The sequence below is a fragment of the Thalia democratica genome, chromosome 5 (assembly GCF_965202585.1).
Source record: "Thalia democratica chromosome 5, ktThaDemo2.hap1.1, whole genome shotgun sequence".
Lineage (NCBI taxonomy): Eukaryota > Metazoa > Chordata > Thaliacea > Salpida > Salpidae > Thalia > Thalia democratica.
Window position 1 is genome coordinate 49,332,954 of NC_139169.1, and position 19,710 is coordinate 49,352,663.

Below are 19,710 nucleotides of genomic sequence, written 5' to 3' on the forward strand. Positions count from 1 at the left end.
TTGTTGTTATTGAGTTCTAATTTTTAGTAGTTGTTATTATTTTTACTATCTATTTATATTCTCAAACTTTAGAATTTTATTTTTTACATTTATCCTAATGATGTGTTCAATATAGTGAAACATTGTTGATTAAGATAAAATGAATTGGTCGATTAAAAGTTGAAAATGGAAAATAGCTTAACTCATAACATACTTAAAAAATATTTTTAGAGCATAATTATTTATTACTTTAAACGTCTTACAACTTAAAATTAAGTTGGGGCAGAATAAATTTACTTAAGGCGTCGCATACTGTCCACTACTATGTTAAATAGTACTATAGTATTTATACTAGTAGTGTTAATAATTATAGGAGAATGACTAAAGGATTAAGCTTTTTATACTTAAAACCGACACAAAAATGTCAAATTGTGAGAAAGAGACACCCACATAAAGATAAAGTATTCATGAAAAATGTAAGCCGTGCAATTTTACTTAGTTTTTAACAATCATTTCAGACAAATAAAACGTTGTTTAAAGTTTTCCACAACAGAATGCTATGCGAGCATCAATGGAGGTTTCAGACAACAACGAGTTGGATGAAATTCCTAAAATAAAAGTAACAGTAACGAAAGGAGATCATGATTGTTGTATTAGAATAAGCGATATGGGTGGTGGTGCTTCCAGGTTGTTCTATACTTTTTTAATTTAATAAAATTAAGTTTAGTTAAAAAAAAGAACATTAATTAAAAGAAAAAAAGTATTTGTTTTAAATTTTTACAGTTTTGTTTTGTAAAAATATGTAACAAAGTTTTATAAAAAATTTGTAAAACATACCTTTTGTGGGCCTGTCACTTCTACCGTGGGTCGTCCATTTTCATTTGTGGGCCAGATCCCATTTAAGTTTAAAGAACGGCTGGGGACCGGTTATTAACAATCTGCGGGCCGTACATTGCCCACCCCTATTCTAGGTTGTTTTACAATTTTTATGACAAGTCTGACTAAAGTTTACTTATTTAGAGCTTATTACTGGTAGAGAGTAAATTTATTTTTCGTATTAAGGTGTTAGGTTAGAATTATTTGTACAAAAAGATATTACTTTATGTAGTAGGTTTCGAAACTCAGACTAACCATAGTTATTTTTTTCAGATCAGTATTTCAGATCGTTTATTTAGATACATAAATGCTAGGAAATGCTAAAGAATTGTGTCTTTTTTAGACAAACTGTGTTTATAAAATAATAATACAAGTATTCTGCTGATAGAACTTTTTATTGCAAATACATCAATCATACACATATGGTTCAAGTGATGTAATGGAAGTTTGATGATTGAATTCAGCAAAAAAAACTGTTGTTTTAAACTGTATTAAAATCAGATTGAGAGCTTTATATAGTTTTAAGTGTTAGATTACGTATTTTAGAATAAGTTTAAATTAAGAGTTGGATTTAGAAAAGACAGGAAAATGTTACTAAAATGTCAGGAAAAGTCAAGAAATTTTTCTCAGCTTGATCTTGGCAACCATGATTGTTGCACAACGATACTTTTGCACAAAGGGTCACTTTTGCACGAGGAGACACTTTTGCACGGCGACATTTTTTCACGATGACAATTTTTATAGCAGCATTGTTGCACAATGATACTCTTGCACGGAGGGTCACTTTTGAACGAGGGGACACTTTTACACGGCGTCACTTTTGCACGAGGAGACACTTTTGCACGGCGACATTTTTTCACGATGACTATTTTTTACGGCAGCATTGTTGCATAACGTCATTTTTTTACGATGAAACTTTTGCACAGCGACATTTTGGCACGATGACTTTTTCGCATGGAACATAAATTTTGCATGCAGGTCGAAAAAAAAGTTTTTTTAGCTAGTACCAAATCTGTAACATAAAAAGAAACTGAAAACTAAAATTTTGTAACATACCTATATTAAAAGCAAAAAATGAAAGGTTTAAACTCTTAAAAAACAGTAAAGTTAATGTTAGCAACAAACAAACGAAAAGATAAGATAAAATTATTTATAAAATATTCATACCAGGGACAAAAAATTTAATTTATTTAGGAACTAGGATAAAAAAAAAAGTTTAAGTGTAAGTAAATTTTTTATAGTTTATTTTGAATTTTAATATATTAATCAACAACTATACCTTTTTATATATTTTACTATACGGTTACAAGTTTATTGTCGATATGATGAACCTAGGCATCATAACCTAGACCACTTAAACTGAAAGGCACATAAAGAAAAAAACGAAATTAACAAAAATTGTTAATTTATTAAAACAAAGATAAAACGATTATAACTTACAATTAGAATTTAAAGACTGAAAAAACTTTTTATACTATTTTTTCGATATTTTTTTGTACACTATTTTTAAAGTGAGATTTTTTAGAAAATAACTAATACAAAATAATTTATTAAAAAGTTACAAATAAGTGTCAATTTTTATTATCAATGTTTAAAAAAATGAAATTCAATTCGTTTAAATATATAATTTTATTTATAGTACATTTTTTATATATAATAAAAAAACGCACGCAATAGATTTATGTTTTTTTCAGAACATAAATGCAAAACAATTAACTGCTAAGTAAAAATCTAAGCTTAAGATAGCACCTGCCTTTTCAGTATTGCATAACGAAAACAATTTTACAATAATATCTGATTATGATAAAGTCTTATTTTTGTATAAGGCCTTTACGAATTAATAAATTAATGAAAAATTTTTAAACTTATTGATGACAACAGTCTAGAAGTGCAAAATTTTTTAAAAGCAATGATGAAATAAATAAATTTATCAATTAATTGAAAGATAAAATAGTACGAACAGCAGATAATATTCCTTCGTATTTTATCAAATGTACTACTTATTCTATATTTTTCAAATATATCACTAATCTTTAATTATTCTCTTGCAAAAACAATGAATAAGTTTAATCTTTAAAACCAATACACAAAAAAGGTAGCAATTACAACCCTCAAATAACAGAAAAACTTCTTTGAAAAATAGCTTTGGCAGAATCTTTCAACATATAATTTCTGTAAAAATACTTAATCATCTTATTTTTTTATTCCTTAAACAAATTATTTTTCTCCCTAACTGAACGTTCTGTTTTCAATTACTAGATTGCTAACACTCTTGGTTGGTATCTTTTTTAAGCAAAATGTCTACTAAGTTATCTATACAGAGTAAAAGCTTTTGACTCTGTCTCTCCATTTGAAAAAATAAAAACATTATTGCAATACAAAATTTATAGCTGTCTGGTTAGTTAGTTAAAAAAGTCTCTAAACGATACAGCTTCAGAAGTTGATGTTAGCAGCAACATTAGCCTTTTTGCAGATGACAAAAAATTTTTACCAATCGAAGACAACTTTACAATATTCCTTAGATATAATTTACGATTAGCTTAAGTAAATCAGACTAAACTAAAACCCTAGTAAATGTAAAGTTCTAAATATAAAAAAAACACTACTATCTCTACTTTTGTTTTTAAAATGAACAATATCAAATTGTCTTCAACTGAAGTGTTTAATGATCTTTGAATTTTTATTGCTAAAAAATTTAAATGGATAACCATATTAATTACCTTTACTGAATTGCATCAACTAAATCTTTTCAAGATTAAAAAAGCCTTTAGTCTCCGGATATAAACAGCCTTAATAAGTTTTTTATCATTTAAACTCGTCTTAAGTTAAAATATAAAACTACAATCTGTTTTACATAAAAAAAAACCATATAGAATCTGTTCAAAGAAAATATACCATGTTGGTCTTCAACCGCTGCAATATTTTAATAATGAGGCTTGGCAGAATTCTTTTTTTTATTGGTCAGTTGCAGTGTGGAATAAGCTTCTAAATGAATTAGTTTCTCGCAAAAACTTTAAAGAATTTCGATTTAAGTTAAATTTGTTTTATCTGAATTATATTTGTGTTAGTAAAATTAATAAGTATTTTTTCAACCGTTGATTTAATTTTAAGATTTAGCTTAGTTTATAGTTCAATTTTATTAGCAGCACCTTTACTTTATTAATGATGAGTAATTTTTCAATGTAGTTAATTATTTGATTATTCATCTGGCCAGTCTATTGTTAGTGTCCTTGTAGCTTTTTATGTTAACCTATAAATTTTATATCAAATTATGTTTTTATCTTTGTTTTAATAAATAAACTAGTTGTGTTAATTTTATTTTTTCTTTATATTTCTTTCAGTTTAAGTGGTCTAAGTTTTGATGCTTAGGTTCATCATATCGACAATAAACTTGTAACCGTGTAGTAAAATATATAAAAAGGCATAGTTGTTGATTGATATATTAAAATTCAAAATAAACTATAAACTATTTTTATCCTAGTTCCTAAGTAAATTAAATTTTTTGTCCCTGGTATGAAACTTTTATAAATAATTTTGTTTTATCTTTTCGTTAGTTTGTTTCTAACATTAACTTTTGCTGTTTAGGATTTTAAATCTTTCATTTTTTGCCTTTAATATAGGTATGTTATAAAGTTTTAATTTTCTGTTTCTTTTTTTGTTACAGATTTGGTACTAGCTAAAAAAATTTTAATTGGCCTGAATGCAAAATTTATGTTCCGTGCGAAAAAGTCATCGTGCCAAAATGTCGCTGTGCAAAAATTTCATGGTAAAAATATGACGTTGTGCAAAAGTATCGTTGTGCAACAATGCTAATGTAAAAAATTGTCATAGTGAAAAAGTGTCTCCTCGTGCAAAAGTGACCCATCGTGCAAAAGTGACGCTCGTGCAAAATTCAAATAACTTGTAGGAAGCGGATTTAAATAAAAAGCCTGATAAAAAACTTATGACAAAAACAAAATTTGTTTGTTTTTTATAAGAAAAACTTTTTTCTTACAAAAATTAAAAATCTGTTTTCTACAAGGTTTAAAGTCTATTAAAGATAAATGGGAGAAAATTTTAAAATAGTTGCTCGAAAACTGAAGAATGAGATAGATTTTTAGTGAAATAGTCTATTTTTGCCCTTGTAGTTTGTGCTTCCCATAAAGAACCTATTGAACTCTCTAACTTTGATCGCTTATATCTCAAAACTTACTTCGAATTTTAACAAGAGGTAACAAGTAGCTTATCTACATATGTAAAAAAGTAAGAATAAATTCGAAAAATTAGTGTTTTCTCCCCTATGCCCTTAATATGATAACGGTATACCCACAATTTGTTTTTTTTTTTTCTTAAATTATTAGCAGCCTGATTTATTTTATCGAGCTATCTGATATGCTGATGCATAAGAATTTTTATATTGGTACTTCTATACTTGAAAAATGTTAAAGCTCTGTTTTATTTTTTGAATAAAAATTTAGTTTAATATTACTAACAAAATTGCCACTCACTTAGTATAACTATTTTTTTTAATATCAGAATACTTTTTAGTTTTGAGAATATTTTTATTTACTTTATTTTAGTTAATGTTTTTTGTTTATACTAAACTTTATTACTTAGATTTTGAAAGTTTTCTAATACATTATTTAATTTAACAAAAAATGTTTTCAATTGTTAGCTACCATTAGTTTAATAAACTTTTACTTTTTTTTAAATTTTACAATTAAACTCAGAGGTTTTTCAATGACTTAAATTTGTTTAATTTCAATAGTGGAAATCTTTAACTAAAAACTTTTATTTTGTATTTTCACCAATGAAAGAAATATAGCTTTAAATTAAATTTGTGTATTTTTACTATGGTTAGTTAAATTTTCAATTAAAATTTATAAGTACTTGTTAATGTGTAGTACTTTCTCTTCGTTATGTGTTTTCTAAGTTATTTATTCAATAAAACTAAACTATACTAGACAAGTAGTGATGAGATGGATGGAGTACTTGTATTCCACTGCACCACCCCCGTCTGCTAATAAAAGTACCAGAGTTGCACCACTTGTAAGTTATTTTTTATATTTATTCTTCTTGTTTTATCTGTATGTAGTTTCGTTTTTTATGCCTAGTCCTTTTGTTCTTCTTAAACTAGATATTATTTTTTGCTGTTTTCTGAAATTAATTAAGACAAAAACTTTAAAACAAAAGAGTGCAAACCAGACTTGGTAAAAAGCGGTGTTTTTGTTTTATACCCGGCAGTAGGATTTAAATTAACTATGCTAGAAAATACTTTAAAATAAAGAGATTAACTCCAGCGCGATCAAGCGTACCAATTATTTTTTTCTTTTGTTTTTTTGTTTTTCTAAAGTTCTCTATATTTACTGTAAGGCTTAAATCGTGTCTAGAAACAAAACAGCTATGGTTGATGATTTTTCATTTGTACCAAGTCGGGTGCAAACTATTTTCAAAACAATATTTTAATTATATAATCTTAAAGCTGGTCATTTTGGTGTTGGTATACTAAGTTGTAATTATAAATGGAATCAATATTACTTTTAATTTCAAATAAGGTATTATTGAAAATAATCATACAGGAGGATAAATTTGTTACAGTCTTACACATCAAAAATAAATTTTAAAATAATTTGTTTAATTACTCTTATATCGCCAAGAATTTTTTTTGTTAAAATACATAAACTTTTTTAAACAAAATAAGTTTTATTAATCAATGTTTTTGATTTAATATTTTTTATGATTGAAACTATGATTTATATTTAAAATAATACAATAAAATTAATCACAGGCTGGTTATGGATACGGATTACCGTTATCGCGGTTATACGCTAGATATCTTGGTGGAGATTTGAATTTACAATCGTTGGAAGGCTATGGCACTGATGCCTTTATATATCTAAAAGTAGTTTATTTTATATATTCAAGTTAAAGTATGTATCCGATTTGTTGTTGCAAATTTAATGATAGTACATTAATGTTAGTACAAAAATTATCTTAAGTATATATTTAAAGTTTATATTTAAGCAATGTATTTACATGTGGCAAATATATATGGTAAACAGACCAAAAAAAAGCAAGTTTAATTTAAAGATTAGGACTTTTGTAGTGTTTCTATACTTTTTTTTGAGCAATTGCTAAGATGCTCCCTATGTGGGAATTTAAATAATGATGGATCTGTATTTGCTGAATGAAAATTAGTTTTAATGTTGCTAAAATAATAATGTTATAAAAAACCAATTATTTTTTTTTTGTCTACTGTAATAATTTTGACTAGTTTTATTTAAACAACGTTAGTCTTTACTGTTATAACTTTTTTTTAACCTATGGTGTTAAAAAATTTTTCAAATAATTTTCAAAATCTTTTATAAATAGGTGGGGAAATTTAAACTAAAACAACATGAATAACAGGAAGTTATTAATCAATTTTTAGTTAGTTATCACTTTTTAGTGATTATTGTTTACTTAAAACATCTAAACCTCGTGCTTTTATGTTCATTCTTGTTATAAAATAACTTCTTTTTCAAAAGTTTTTTTTCATAGACTCGAACTTTACCTACTTATTTTGAAAGCAGAAGTGCAAAATTTAGGATGATAATTTTTAAAGCCTAGTTTTTTTTTCGAAATTAGTAGTACATGCTCAGTAACTAGTTTGCAACAAAGACAATTAAAAGAGGCTTAGAAAACAAAACAATAAAATAAAGATATTCTCTAGTTTTGTATTTACTAACTGCTTTTAAACTAAGTGTATACTTTATATTTGCTTTTTTGATTCCTTGACTTTAAAAAAATCTTATTTGAATAAAATTAAATAACGATAAAATTAATTAAAAATTATACTATTTTTATATTAACATAATTTTTGCATATTTAGACGTACTCTAAAGAAGCAGTTGAAACAGTACCTGTATTCAATGCTGCTGTAACGGAGCATTACAGTAGGCCTATGCTTGGAGACGACTGGGTAATACCCGCTAATCAATCAAGAAAAGATAACCCGTTTATCGGAAGCAAGCGGTGAATTTAATATTGAAAAATAATTTGATAATCAAGTTTCACTACTTCATTTATGCTTTATAATCCAAGTTCACTACTTTATGCTAGTTGGTATTATTCATACTATATTTCAATATATACATATTGTTTTGATAAAAAAATCGAGCTCTGAACAATAAAATTAATAAAAATTTTGATATTTATTTACCTATGTAGTTATCTATCAACAACTAATACTCAATAATTTCGTTTAATTATTGTTACATAAGTTTAATTATCAACAGTTTTATTTATATTTTTTTTTGTTAAGTTTTACCAGTTATTAAAGTTTTTTTTGTTAGTTGTTATAGTCTGTACTATGACATTATTTTTACTTGATCTACTGTACAACATTGTAAACCTGTAAATGGAAACCTACCTTATACTTACTTTTGAAATGCTGCAAACTGTCCGTTTAAACTGTTTTCTTTTTAGTTTAGTTTTTATTTTCTGCTCATAAATTGATCAGTAAAATTAAACGTTCAAGATTGATACTGTCCAAATTTTTTTAAACAAATGTATCTGTGTTGTACAACAGTGTCATTTTAAGGTTGTTCTAGAACTTTTTTGTTCAGTATCGTATTTATATACTTTTGTTATTTGGCGTTATTAACAAATTTTTCAAAACCTAGTTTTTTATAACTTTAGTCCTTTTAAAGCTTGTTTATCTTCTTTTAATTTAGTTTGTAATTTTCCTCAATCTTTAAACTATACCGTTTTCTAGCAATGACTATATCAATTAAGAATGCTTTTTCACTAAATATCAATTGAATTTAAAGATTATAATTTAATAAAACGATTTCTGTACTTTATAAATTATTTTAGTTGTCTAATTAACCGTTTTAATTGTAAATTTCTAAAATAAAGTTTAAAAGATACAATACCGTTTTTGTTTTTCAAAATTTGTTGTTAAATAAAGTATACAAAAGTACAATCAAAAAAAGTTACTTTTTGACAATAAGTCTAAAATTATAATAGCTCTGAAAATAGGAAAATATACTATTTAAAGATACGATATGTTTTTGTCAATGAAGTAAATTGTAGATTGTTAAGCCATAGTTTTCGGTTTGTATTTACGGATTTACAAATTTAAGGGTTAGACCTGTGAAAAGCAAGCATTTAAGCTTGGCTACTTTAATAATTAAAACAAAAAAAAATGTTTTTACGCATTTTTAGGAGTTTTAATCACTACGTTTAACTTAAACTTTAAATTTACCTAATAATTAAAAACTATTAGAAACTTCTAACTTAATTAAACCAACTTACTCTTAATTCTGCATTTACAGTTTTATAATTTTAAATATTAATTTTTTTAGACTTCTTTAACAGTAAGTTTGATAGCTTTTTCGCAAATATTTATAGTTATGCTGTTGTGATTTTTCGTAAATATACTTTATATTATCGAGTATATAGGCCCAATGTTAAATTAAGTTTTAAAACGTCAATAATATTTTTAAAGTTGTTTAATAATTTAACGCTAGTTTTTTGTGACTTGGGCCAGTTTTTATTTACTCAGACTAGCTTTTTGTTTAATAAATGGCAACCCTGCAACCAGATCAAGTAAACTTTAGAGTTCTAACTAAGTTTAGTATATAAATTCATAAAAACAGAAAAAGACAAATACAATTAAAAATAATTGTAAAACTGAAAATTATTAGAAGTTTTTGTTGACAAATAATTGTGAACACAAATAAGTTTTTAAATTAAAAAGAAGCATTCTTCGAATGGATATATAGCGGTGTTTGAATTTCGATTTTGCGCAGTTTTTAGAAATTGTTTTCTGGCTCACTAATTACGAGATATTGTGAAGCCTATTAGTTTCACTTTCATTCACAAGAAAAATATTTCTAATGAGAGATGCTGCAAAAAAATTACAAGAAGTTTGTTCGCACAAGAAGGTGTTTTGTTATTTAGAAGAAAGTAATTTAAAATCGATTGTTTAAGTGATTTGTCGCCGAGAATACCTTCGTTTACAATTTGTTCGTGGACTGTTAGATTTTTGTTATAATATTTTTATTATCGCTAACGGGGCGTTCTACTTATACAATGTTAGGGGCCTAGTTTATAACTCAACGTGCGCTTTAACTTGTATAAGAGATGTCCCAAAGATAACGAGTAAACTATAGTTGATAAATAGACTAATATGACGTACTTACTATTTACTAAAAGTTTAATAATTGAATTACTTATACTACTGTTAAACGTAACTCGAGTCAGTGATGATCAATTGTATTTACAATGAAATTGCGAAACGAAAAGATGATACAATACTGTACAACATAAAACTAATAAATCAAATTATCCATTCTTTTAAAAAACTAAAATACATGAATCATAGAAGCTGAAAACTGAGCGTTCATTTAAACAAAATCTATAAAACAATAAAAAAGCGAACTAAATTTGCTTAAACAAGATTGAAACCATTCACAACTAAGTGCAGCGAAAAGCCGCAATTACTTAAAGCTTACGGCTACGTAGCCAAAACTAAAAAGCCGATTTTACGCTCGTTATTTCAATTTATAGTTAGCTTGAGAAAAAAGAAGGGAATAAATAAGATGACAGTTACCGTGAGAGCGGTATATTTCCCCTTCATTCTTTATGAATTTATGCTTGAGTTTCAGAAAAAACATTAATATTTATTCATGAACGTAAGAATGCTTAAATATCCCTTTATAGAAAAATGAACCTTGACTGTCGGCGACTTTTATCTGCTTAGTTTTAAAAAGTATTACTTTATTTTTAAAATTCTAAAAAATCTGTACATAAATCTGTAAAAAAATCTGTAAAAAATCTGTAAGAAAATGTACATAATTAATTAAAAGTTTGGAACAATTTACAAAATGACAAAAAAAAAACTGAAAGAAGTTCAGAAATTCTTCTTTGCTAGTACCCGCTTCTCCTTGTACATCTCCTCGCTCATGTTCCTTGTACATCTCATAGAACATGCTCCTTGTACATCTCCTCGAACATGCTCCTTGTATATCTCCTCGAACATGCTCCTTGTACATCTCCTCGTACATGCTCCTTGCTGGTTGGTACGATCAGATCCATACTTCTCCTTAGCTGTCTTGTTTCTGCTTCTCGTTTCCTGGCCGTTCGTGCGGAAGTGTACTTAAGTCGTAATTTTACTCGAAACAAGTAAATATAAAAAGCTAAGATATGTGCTACTAGTTAGCAACAACACTTTATTTGTTTTAAGCTTTAAAGTATGTTATGTTCAATAAACTTTAAAACAATTTACAGCTTCAGTTGATACGAAGTAATTCTCTACATATTTTAGCATATTAAAATCATTTCACATTGGACACGAGTTAGTTGACAAAACAAGCAATCACATGCGTTTCAAAAGTTCAAATCTGTTTTCGTAAAATATCTAGCCGGTGAACTTTGTACTTCATTTTTTAAACTTAATGTTTTAAGAAAATTTTAAACAAAGTTGTTTTTAAAGTTTAAATACCGGATAAGATTTTTAATAACTCGAATGGCCTCATTAAAAAATGTTTTTTAATAAGTACGCTGAAATTTACACAACAAAAACATGCCAATAAAGTTTCTTACAAGCAATTACAAAGGTTATTATAATATAACTGTAACTATTGTAGTTTAAAGTTTGGAAATAAAACCGTTGCTCAAAATAAAAATGAAAAAAAAACTTAACAAATTTAAGACATCTTACCTTAATAACTGATTAAACTCAAAAACAAATTTTAATAACCTCAAACAAGTATTTTTTACAAAGACAAGCGAAAAAAACAATGTTTTTACACACAGTTTAAAAAGTTTATTGTCGGTTACAGTTCAAATTTGAAATATTGTTTGAAAACAAAACAATTAAACTTTACAGTTGCTAACTTTTGTAAACTTTTAAAACTCTTTAGGATATTAGAAAGTTATAGCATTTAACTGTATTCTAATTTTTTATTGAACATGTTTTTTATAAAATGTTTAAAACGATGAAAAGATGAAAGAATTATATATGAGCAATGTGGAAAATGATTAAAAAATAACTAATTTATTTGACGAGACGGCGGAACAACTAGAAAACAAGACTTTTGTTTCAACTTACTCGTACAAGATTTAAAATTCATATTAAACAACACTTCAACAATGAATTACGATAATATCATACGCAACAAATACATTTTAGCTCTAACACATATCGATTAGCCTTTCCCAAACCACTTTAACATAAAAATTCAACACAACAAAACTAATTAACATTTGCTAAAAACAACTCAAATCTCTCAAAAACTCGAATTACTTAGTTGTTTTGGCAAAAAAACTTTTTTTATAAATTTTACAGACCTGATGACCGGTTTAAATAAAGGTACAATAATGTTTTGTTTTCTGCTTGAGTTTCTATTAAAAATGAGTAATATAATAGGATTCTAATTGTTAATTTCTTTGTTTAGAAAGTTTTTTAGACTAGTTGTCTGCTATAATTAAATTTAAACAAATTACTCTTTTGGTGGTCTTAAGTTTCTGTTCGAGGAGTTAGTTAACCGTCAAATTCAACCAGATCGTAATTTAAACTTTCAACGTTGATAAATCGCGTTCAAAAAAATACTTAAAGTTTTACCGCGATTTTTTTCCTGACTAACGCTTATTGTAACAGTTTTTTCAATTTAAAACGTTAAAAAGGCCCTCTACTGAATATGTACCCAACTAATTCGAGGTTTTTTTAAAATGCGTTTTACGCTACTTTTTAAAGGTTTTTCGGTATTCGCAGTCGTTTCGCGTTCTAAGAGAGAAATATATTTTTTTTAAGATTTCGCAATTGGCCATAGCATTTACTTTAGTTTCGTCGATCTCAGATCTAATTTTATGCCTCTCTTCAGTTTCTGATCTATCTCTTGGCCTTACAGTAGCCTCTGATCTGGCTTCTGGCCCTACGATAGTCTCTGATCTGTCTGTTGACCCTACAGCATCCTCTGATCCTTCTCATAGTTTCACGTCAGTCTTTGATCTGTTTGTTAGTTTGATCCGTCTCCTGGCCTTACCTCAGTCTCTGATCGGTCTATTGACCCTACGGCATCCTCTGATCCGTCTCCTAGTCTCACGTCAGTATCTGATCTCGTGCTTCTGTTTGTAATCGATGGGAATTACCGTATACTTGTCGATCTAACTGAAGAAGAACTGTTATCAATTTTAACCATAGACATAGATGCTTTTGGCTTGACTAAAATAGATTTGTTAAATGGTCGCGGCACCAAAACCGACCGACTTTGATTTTTATGCGCCATACTTATGACGTCATAACTCGGTATTTCGCGATTGCGTTTTACTTCCCTAGCAGCTATTCTGACATTTTAAGTCTTATCGAAATTATAAAATAGTTTTGGGTCACCATCTACAAACGTAGAAATCTTTAATGAAGGTATCCGTGTTCAATTCCAGCTGTAACACTGGCTGTCGGGGTCATCATATCGCTAACGGGGTGTTCTATTTATACAATGTTAGGGGACTAGTTTATAACTCAACGTGCGCTTTAACTTGTATAAGAGATGTCCCAAAGATAACGAGTAAACTATAGTTGATAAATAGACTAATATGACGTACTTACTATTTACTAAAAGTTTGATAATTGAATTACTTATACTACTGTTAAACGTAACTCGAGTCAGTGATGATCAATTGTATTTACAATGAAATTGCGAAACGAAAAGATGATACAATACTGTACAACATAAAAATAAAAAATCAAATTATCCATTCTTTTAAAAAACTAAAATACATGAATCAAAGAAGCTGAAAACTAAGCGTTCATTTAAACAAAATCTATAAAACAATAAAAAAGCGAACTAAATTTGCTTAAACAAGATTGAAACCATTCACAACTAAGTGCAGCGAAAAGCCGCAATTACTTAAAGCTTACGGCTACGTAGCCAAAACTAAAAAGCCGATTTTACGCTCGTTATTTCAATTTATAGTTAGCTTGAGAAAAAAGAAGGAAATAAATAAGATGACAGTTACCGTGAGAGCGGTACATTATTCTTAATATTTTATATGGACTTTACTTATAAACAGATTGGAGTGATTTATAACATTTCTTGGTAATTTGCACCTATAGTATTTTATATATTTTCTCTACATAAAATACAAGACTAAGTATTCATCATTTGTAAATTAAAAATTTTAAGAAATCATTAAATTTTAATTTGTTGTAGTTTTTGAGTTTTATGAATAAGCTAATAAAAATTACGTTTTAGGTTTATTACATGCAAAGTAAAAGCTATACTGAGAATATTTATTTATAATAAATGCTTCTTTGATATTAATAAAGTTTAGAAATACTATAGCTTTTGAAAATTTTAAAACACAAAACTTTTATTTAGTTCGACTACAAACATTTTATTTTTAAAACTAAGCAAAAATATAAAAGTTCAAAAAAGTATACACAAAACTTTAAGCAAAACCGTTCAGAAAGTTCTAAATGAAAATCAATCAAAGAAGGATAACTATTTAAGTTTACTGTTAATCACAGCACTATACTAATAATATACGAAATTAAAAAAGGGGTTGATCATACTTGATACTTGTTAAGCTTGAGCTTGTCCCACGTTATACGAAATTCCAGGCTTCTGCTCTGCAAACTTTCGCCGATGTTTTTGTTGATACGAAATAAACGTATAAAAAATACAACAAACTTTATTTAGAAAACTATTAAAACTATAAGGATAAAAAATTAATAAATTGAAATCGTGTTCATCTCACAATACTTAAACTAAGTTAGTAATTCTTCTAATCGAAACTGCCCAGATAAATGAACGTCCGGATAAGTGAAATCCGAAAAAGTGAATACGCACTGCACTGTACTTTAAATAAGTGACTCTCAAAAGGTGAACGTGTATAAACTTACTTTACTACGCTAAGATAATTTTTATGAATAAAAAATGTTTTCTAAATAGCTTTACACCGTATTTTTACATTAGTAAGTTGATTTTCATAATTTTATAAAATTATAATGTATTATATGCTAATAAGTATAATTAAAGAACTATGAAGTTTGTTGTTTATTTTTCATAATACAACAAAATGAGGCGAAAGCAAAACTAAAAAATACTGTTAAAATAAAAGTTAACTATTATATAGTGACGTAGTTATAAACTTTGCTTAAAAGATCTAACAGTATCACAAATTTGTGGCTACTTTTTAATAATAGTTTTAATATTTACTTACACAAGTTATAATAGGAATGTATTTATCAGTGTTCTTAAGTTTTGAAATAAAGTTTTTTTTAATAAACATATTTAGTCGTTTTTTTGTTTAATGAAGTTCTCCCGTCAGCGTTCGCTATTTTCATCTTCTCATAGGTACAGGTCATGCAGGTTCTCTTCGGATTTCTTATATCTCTGATGCGATGAAAAAAGTTCCAGTTAATGTTTTAGTTATTATTATTATTATTATTATTTTTTTTAAATATAGTAGTTGACAATATGATCGTTGAAATTTTTAAAACAGTAAAAAAAGTAATTCATTCTAGCTTTAAGTTACAAAAACTTTGCTTATTTACAAACTTTACAAGTTTAATAATTTAAGTATGTTTATTTGTTTAAAGTTTTTAACCTTAAAATCTTATTAAGTAGCTTATACTTTTCTAACCTTAGCATAAATTCACCTGTTAATATTATAAATTTTCTAAATTAATAGTTTCAAATTATAAGTTTTATTTAGTCAGTTTTTTAAAAATAAATGCCAGTTGTATTCTAAGTGTAGCCTATTAACTTCTTGCTTGTTTATACAAAAATATTTTTTTACATATTTTATTATTTAATTGAGGATGTTGTTTAATTAATTTTTTATAGTCTTAATTATTTTTGAATAATTGTTTTGTCAATAAAATTTTGAAAATTGAGTTGATCATTCTCTTTATTATTGAGTCGAGAACTTTTATTGTGATCTCTAAAGTAAAAAGTAAACAAAATGTTTTCATTCATAACATTATGCAAATAAGGTAAACTGAGAATACGGGAGGATATTAGGAGCATTTATATCCTTATCCTTAACGGCCTGACCTACCTTACCCAAAATTTTAATCTACAACCATATCCCTAACCCACCTTACCCAAATATATAAAGAGTAAACCGAAAGAAAAGTTTTAAAAGTTAAAATTAGAAAAAAGTAAAATATCAGTTATTCAGAAGCGATCTTACAACTGCAGCTGACGCAACAGTTTTAATAACAAACTACATAAAAATCCCCTAAAACACCAAAAACAACATCAAAAACGTGCATATGTCTCAATAGAGCATGAACTTAGCTTGGCAGCATTTTTTAGGTTTTTAAAAAAATTGTCCAAACTTTGGACCCACTTATTTTCCTTATCTTAATAGCTAATTAAAAGATCTTTTTTTTTATCCTAAAGAACGGTCCTTTGCTCTGAATAAAAAAAAACATTGGATAAGGGTGTGAATTTGAGTGGGGCCCTTAGAAAAAAATGTGTTTTTTATGAGTTTTCACTTAAGTTGATTATAAAAAAAAAAGTTTTTTAATCTTCTTATTAATTCTTCAATTTCTCTTCAGTCTTTTTTGTTTTCTCATTAAAAATTTAAAAGGCTCATTCATGTTATAAAAAGCTAGCTCAGCTTTCAATTTTGTCTATCTTTTATCAGTTCTAGAATCAATTTTTTAATGCATTGTGTAGTCATTTAGTTTTTGTAGCCTTAATATAAGTGGGATGTAAAAACAAAATAAAACAAATACTCTTTAATGTCAGCTATTCATCTTTCATGATGAATCAAGTACTTAATTACTTTTTATTGGTCTTATTTTATTTAGACAATGTGATTAAGTGAAAAGAAGTTTATTTTTACATTTAGTGTTAGCTTAAAAAATTATAATAATTTTTTATTTAATGTTATTGATACTTTTTATTTTTTAAATTTTTTAAGGTTAAAAACATCAGAAATAAATCTCCCGTCTGCAACGATAAACATTTTCCTAAGGTCAAGCGAACAAGTTTGAGCTCATGTGTTATTCCACCTGAAGTTATAAGAAAATATAATTTTAGATGATTTGAAAAAACTTTCACCTTGGCACCATTCATTTTCTGAAAACCAGCCCAATGCAAACTGTATGTAACCCAAAAATTGTTACATTAGAGTTTTTAGCTAGAAAATGTTTTACATGTGGTAATTTTCACAAAAACTTGTTGTAGAAAAAACATTACACTTATCCTCCCCCTCTACAACAATAATTGTTTTTTGAAATTGTGCCCAGTTAAAGAAATTTTTGTGGATGAATAAATTAAAAAAAAAAGATTAAAAAAAAATTTACAAAAAAAGATAAAAGATTACATTACTTCATCTGGTTATAAGCCCAACTGGAAGCTAACAAAAAAAACTAGGGAAAATTTCATTCAAATTTGTCAAAATTAAGAAATGTTTGTCTAGAATTAAAAAAAATTGTTTACTTATTCTACTATTATTAAAAAACTTTCTCAATGTACAAAATCTTAAATTAATAGTATTAAAGGAAATGAAGCATATATTCAATCTCAATTATCTGTACAAAAATCTTTAATATCAACAGTACTACTATGTAATAAAATTTCTAATATATATAAAGTTCTAAAATTTAATAATTTGAAGTTTATGATAAAAAAAAGTTTCTCTGGTGATCAATTTTTTTAAAAAAACTCAAATTGTTAAACATGCAAAATTTGTGTTTTTCACATAACTAGATATAACATATATATGTATATTAGTTTAATAATACACAATTATTTTAATGGGACAAATGTTTTTCTAATTCAGTTTGTCAGTCACATTAATTGGCACTAACATTTTTGTTTGTTCATATAATTGTCTGTAAGGAAAGAAGAATTGTGAGATGTTTATATCTTGTGCCTGCTCTAAATCCAATAAGCTGCAAAAAAAAAAAAACAAGAATCTCCCATCTATGGCACATGTCTAATTGAAAATTTAATTTATAGAGTGACTATGAAATCTGAAAATGACACCAAATCTTATGTTAGCTCGATAGGACTATCATTTAAAGACTAATACACAATACATAATTACAGTTTTGGCAACCATACAACTCTATTACAGTACATATGGATACTTAAAAATAATATAATATTTTTAAAATGTATTAGATGTGATTAAGCGAGCATAGACTATAAACTCACAATAAGCTGACAATATCTGAGATGTTGAGCTGTGAATGATTTAGCTATGTCATTTTTTTCAACTTTATCCAAAAAGGTCTCATCAGTACTTTGTACTGAAGCCCGCTAGGTAAAATTCCAATAGCGGTTTCTTGTGACTATGCCTGCCTGATTAATACTAACAAGGACTAAACCGGTTGTAGGTTGTCTCTGATAATGTTGTTATTAATCGTGTGGTAAAGTTCAATAGGTATTGTAAAATTTTTTAGGAAATATTAGCAAAAACAAATACAGTTTGAAAAAAGGGTTTAAATTATGTAACAAGAAAGAATGGAAATTTGAAATAAAAAAAATGGGAAATTTTAAACCAGTGGTCCTTGATTTTATTTATTTTATCGGGTAATTTACTAGGCAGTGTTTAATTAAAAAAAGGAGATTTTGAACTTTTAGATTTTTAGATATAAAAATTAAAAAGTAAGTAAACTGAAAAAAAATACATTTAAATACCAACTTATAAATGAAAACAATAATTAACAAAAATTAAATTTACATAGCTTTTAATGAAGATAATTTACCCCCAGATTAAGAATAACTGCTTTAAACAAATGGAAAAAATTATAAAGTGCCTGTTTGCATCACTTAAAACATTTTATTGAAATATTGTGTTTCAATATGTGAAAATAAATTCCATGTTTATTAACATGTACTACTTATGGTAACATTACATAATATATAATTTTGTTTAGTTTTGTTATTCTACTTATAAAATTACTTTTCATTGAATAAAATGCCTGGCTTATTAAAGTATTTAGAACGCTTTTGAAACGGTTGTTTCAGGCAAAAGTTTGTTTTATAATACTAAACTTATATTTGGCACATACGTAAAGTGGAAAGCCTCTCTTACCATCCAGAGACTTCACAAAACAAGTATATATAAGTTTATAGTACTTTTTATTTGTTATATTAAGCTTTATTTATATAATAGCTTTTAGTTCTCTTGTATACAAACATTAACTAATCTGTGTTCATTTATGCCATTAGTAATGATTACAAAAGCTACATAAAAAAAATACTCATCTTAAATAAAGACACATGAAAATATTATATAATATTTTTAATATCAGATCTTTGTAAAACACTTCACAGTCTTGCAAATCTAAACACTTTGTGTCCACAGCAAAACTGTGTAACTAAACGAGAGGTAGCAAATATAAATACTAAATTGGCTGATTTCTGATTATATAGTCTATGGAAGCTCATATCAGAGAAAATGAAAGAAATGCTTTTATGAAAGCTGATTTGAAAATGAAAAAAAATTATTGGTTATAGAATTTTTTAAAAACTCTACATTGATTTACAAAAGGACAAAGACTTAGCAATTTTATTTCAATTGATGTTTAAACAATTGCTTAATATTCAGAAATTATTTTAGGAAGTTAAAGCAGCCAACAATGATTTTGAACCCACTAACATGTCTGAAGCTTTAAAGTTTTATCATAAAACTGATAAAGAAAGATTTTTAGAAGAAAAGAAGAGTTTAAATTGGTTTAAAACCAAAAATAATGAATATACCATCTATTTAAACGCACAGTTATGTTATTCCATAGCTTTAGCTGGTGCTTAAGAGCACCCTGAAGAATTAAAGGCAACACGCAAAAAATTTAAACAATTTCTGTGTAAAGCAAGTGCTACAGCAGAACAATTCAAAAAAAAAAATTAAAATGAGGATTAA

The 19,710-nt window shown here is 26.7% G+C and overlaps 1 protein-coding gene across 1 annotated transcript in view; it reads left to right on the forward strand.

Moving 5' to 3' along the window:
• LOC145837180 (pyruvate dehydrogenase (acetyl-transferring) kinase isozyme 3, mitochondrial-like) overlaps nt 1–8,739 on the forward strand; it is a 40,548-nt gene extending 31,809 nt beyond the window's left edge. Inside the window, exons 7-10 of the mRNA XM_082944948.1 lie at nt 533–666; nt 5,799–5,883; nt 6,623–6,736; nt 7,706–8,739. Coding sequence (XP_082801074.1) covers nt 533–666; nt 5,799–5,883; nt 6,623–6,736; nt 7,706–7,852 — 480 coding nt within the window. The 3' untranslated portion in view covers nt 7,853–8,739. The remainder of the gene's footprint in view (nt 1–532; nt 667–5,798; nt 5,884–6,622; nt 6,737–7,705) is intronic.
• The last annotated feature ends 10,971 nt before the right edge of the window (nt 8,740–19,710 follow it).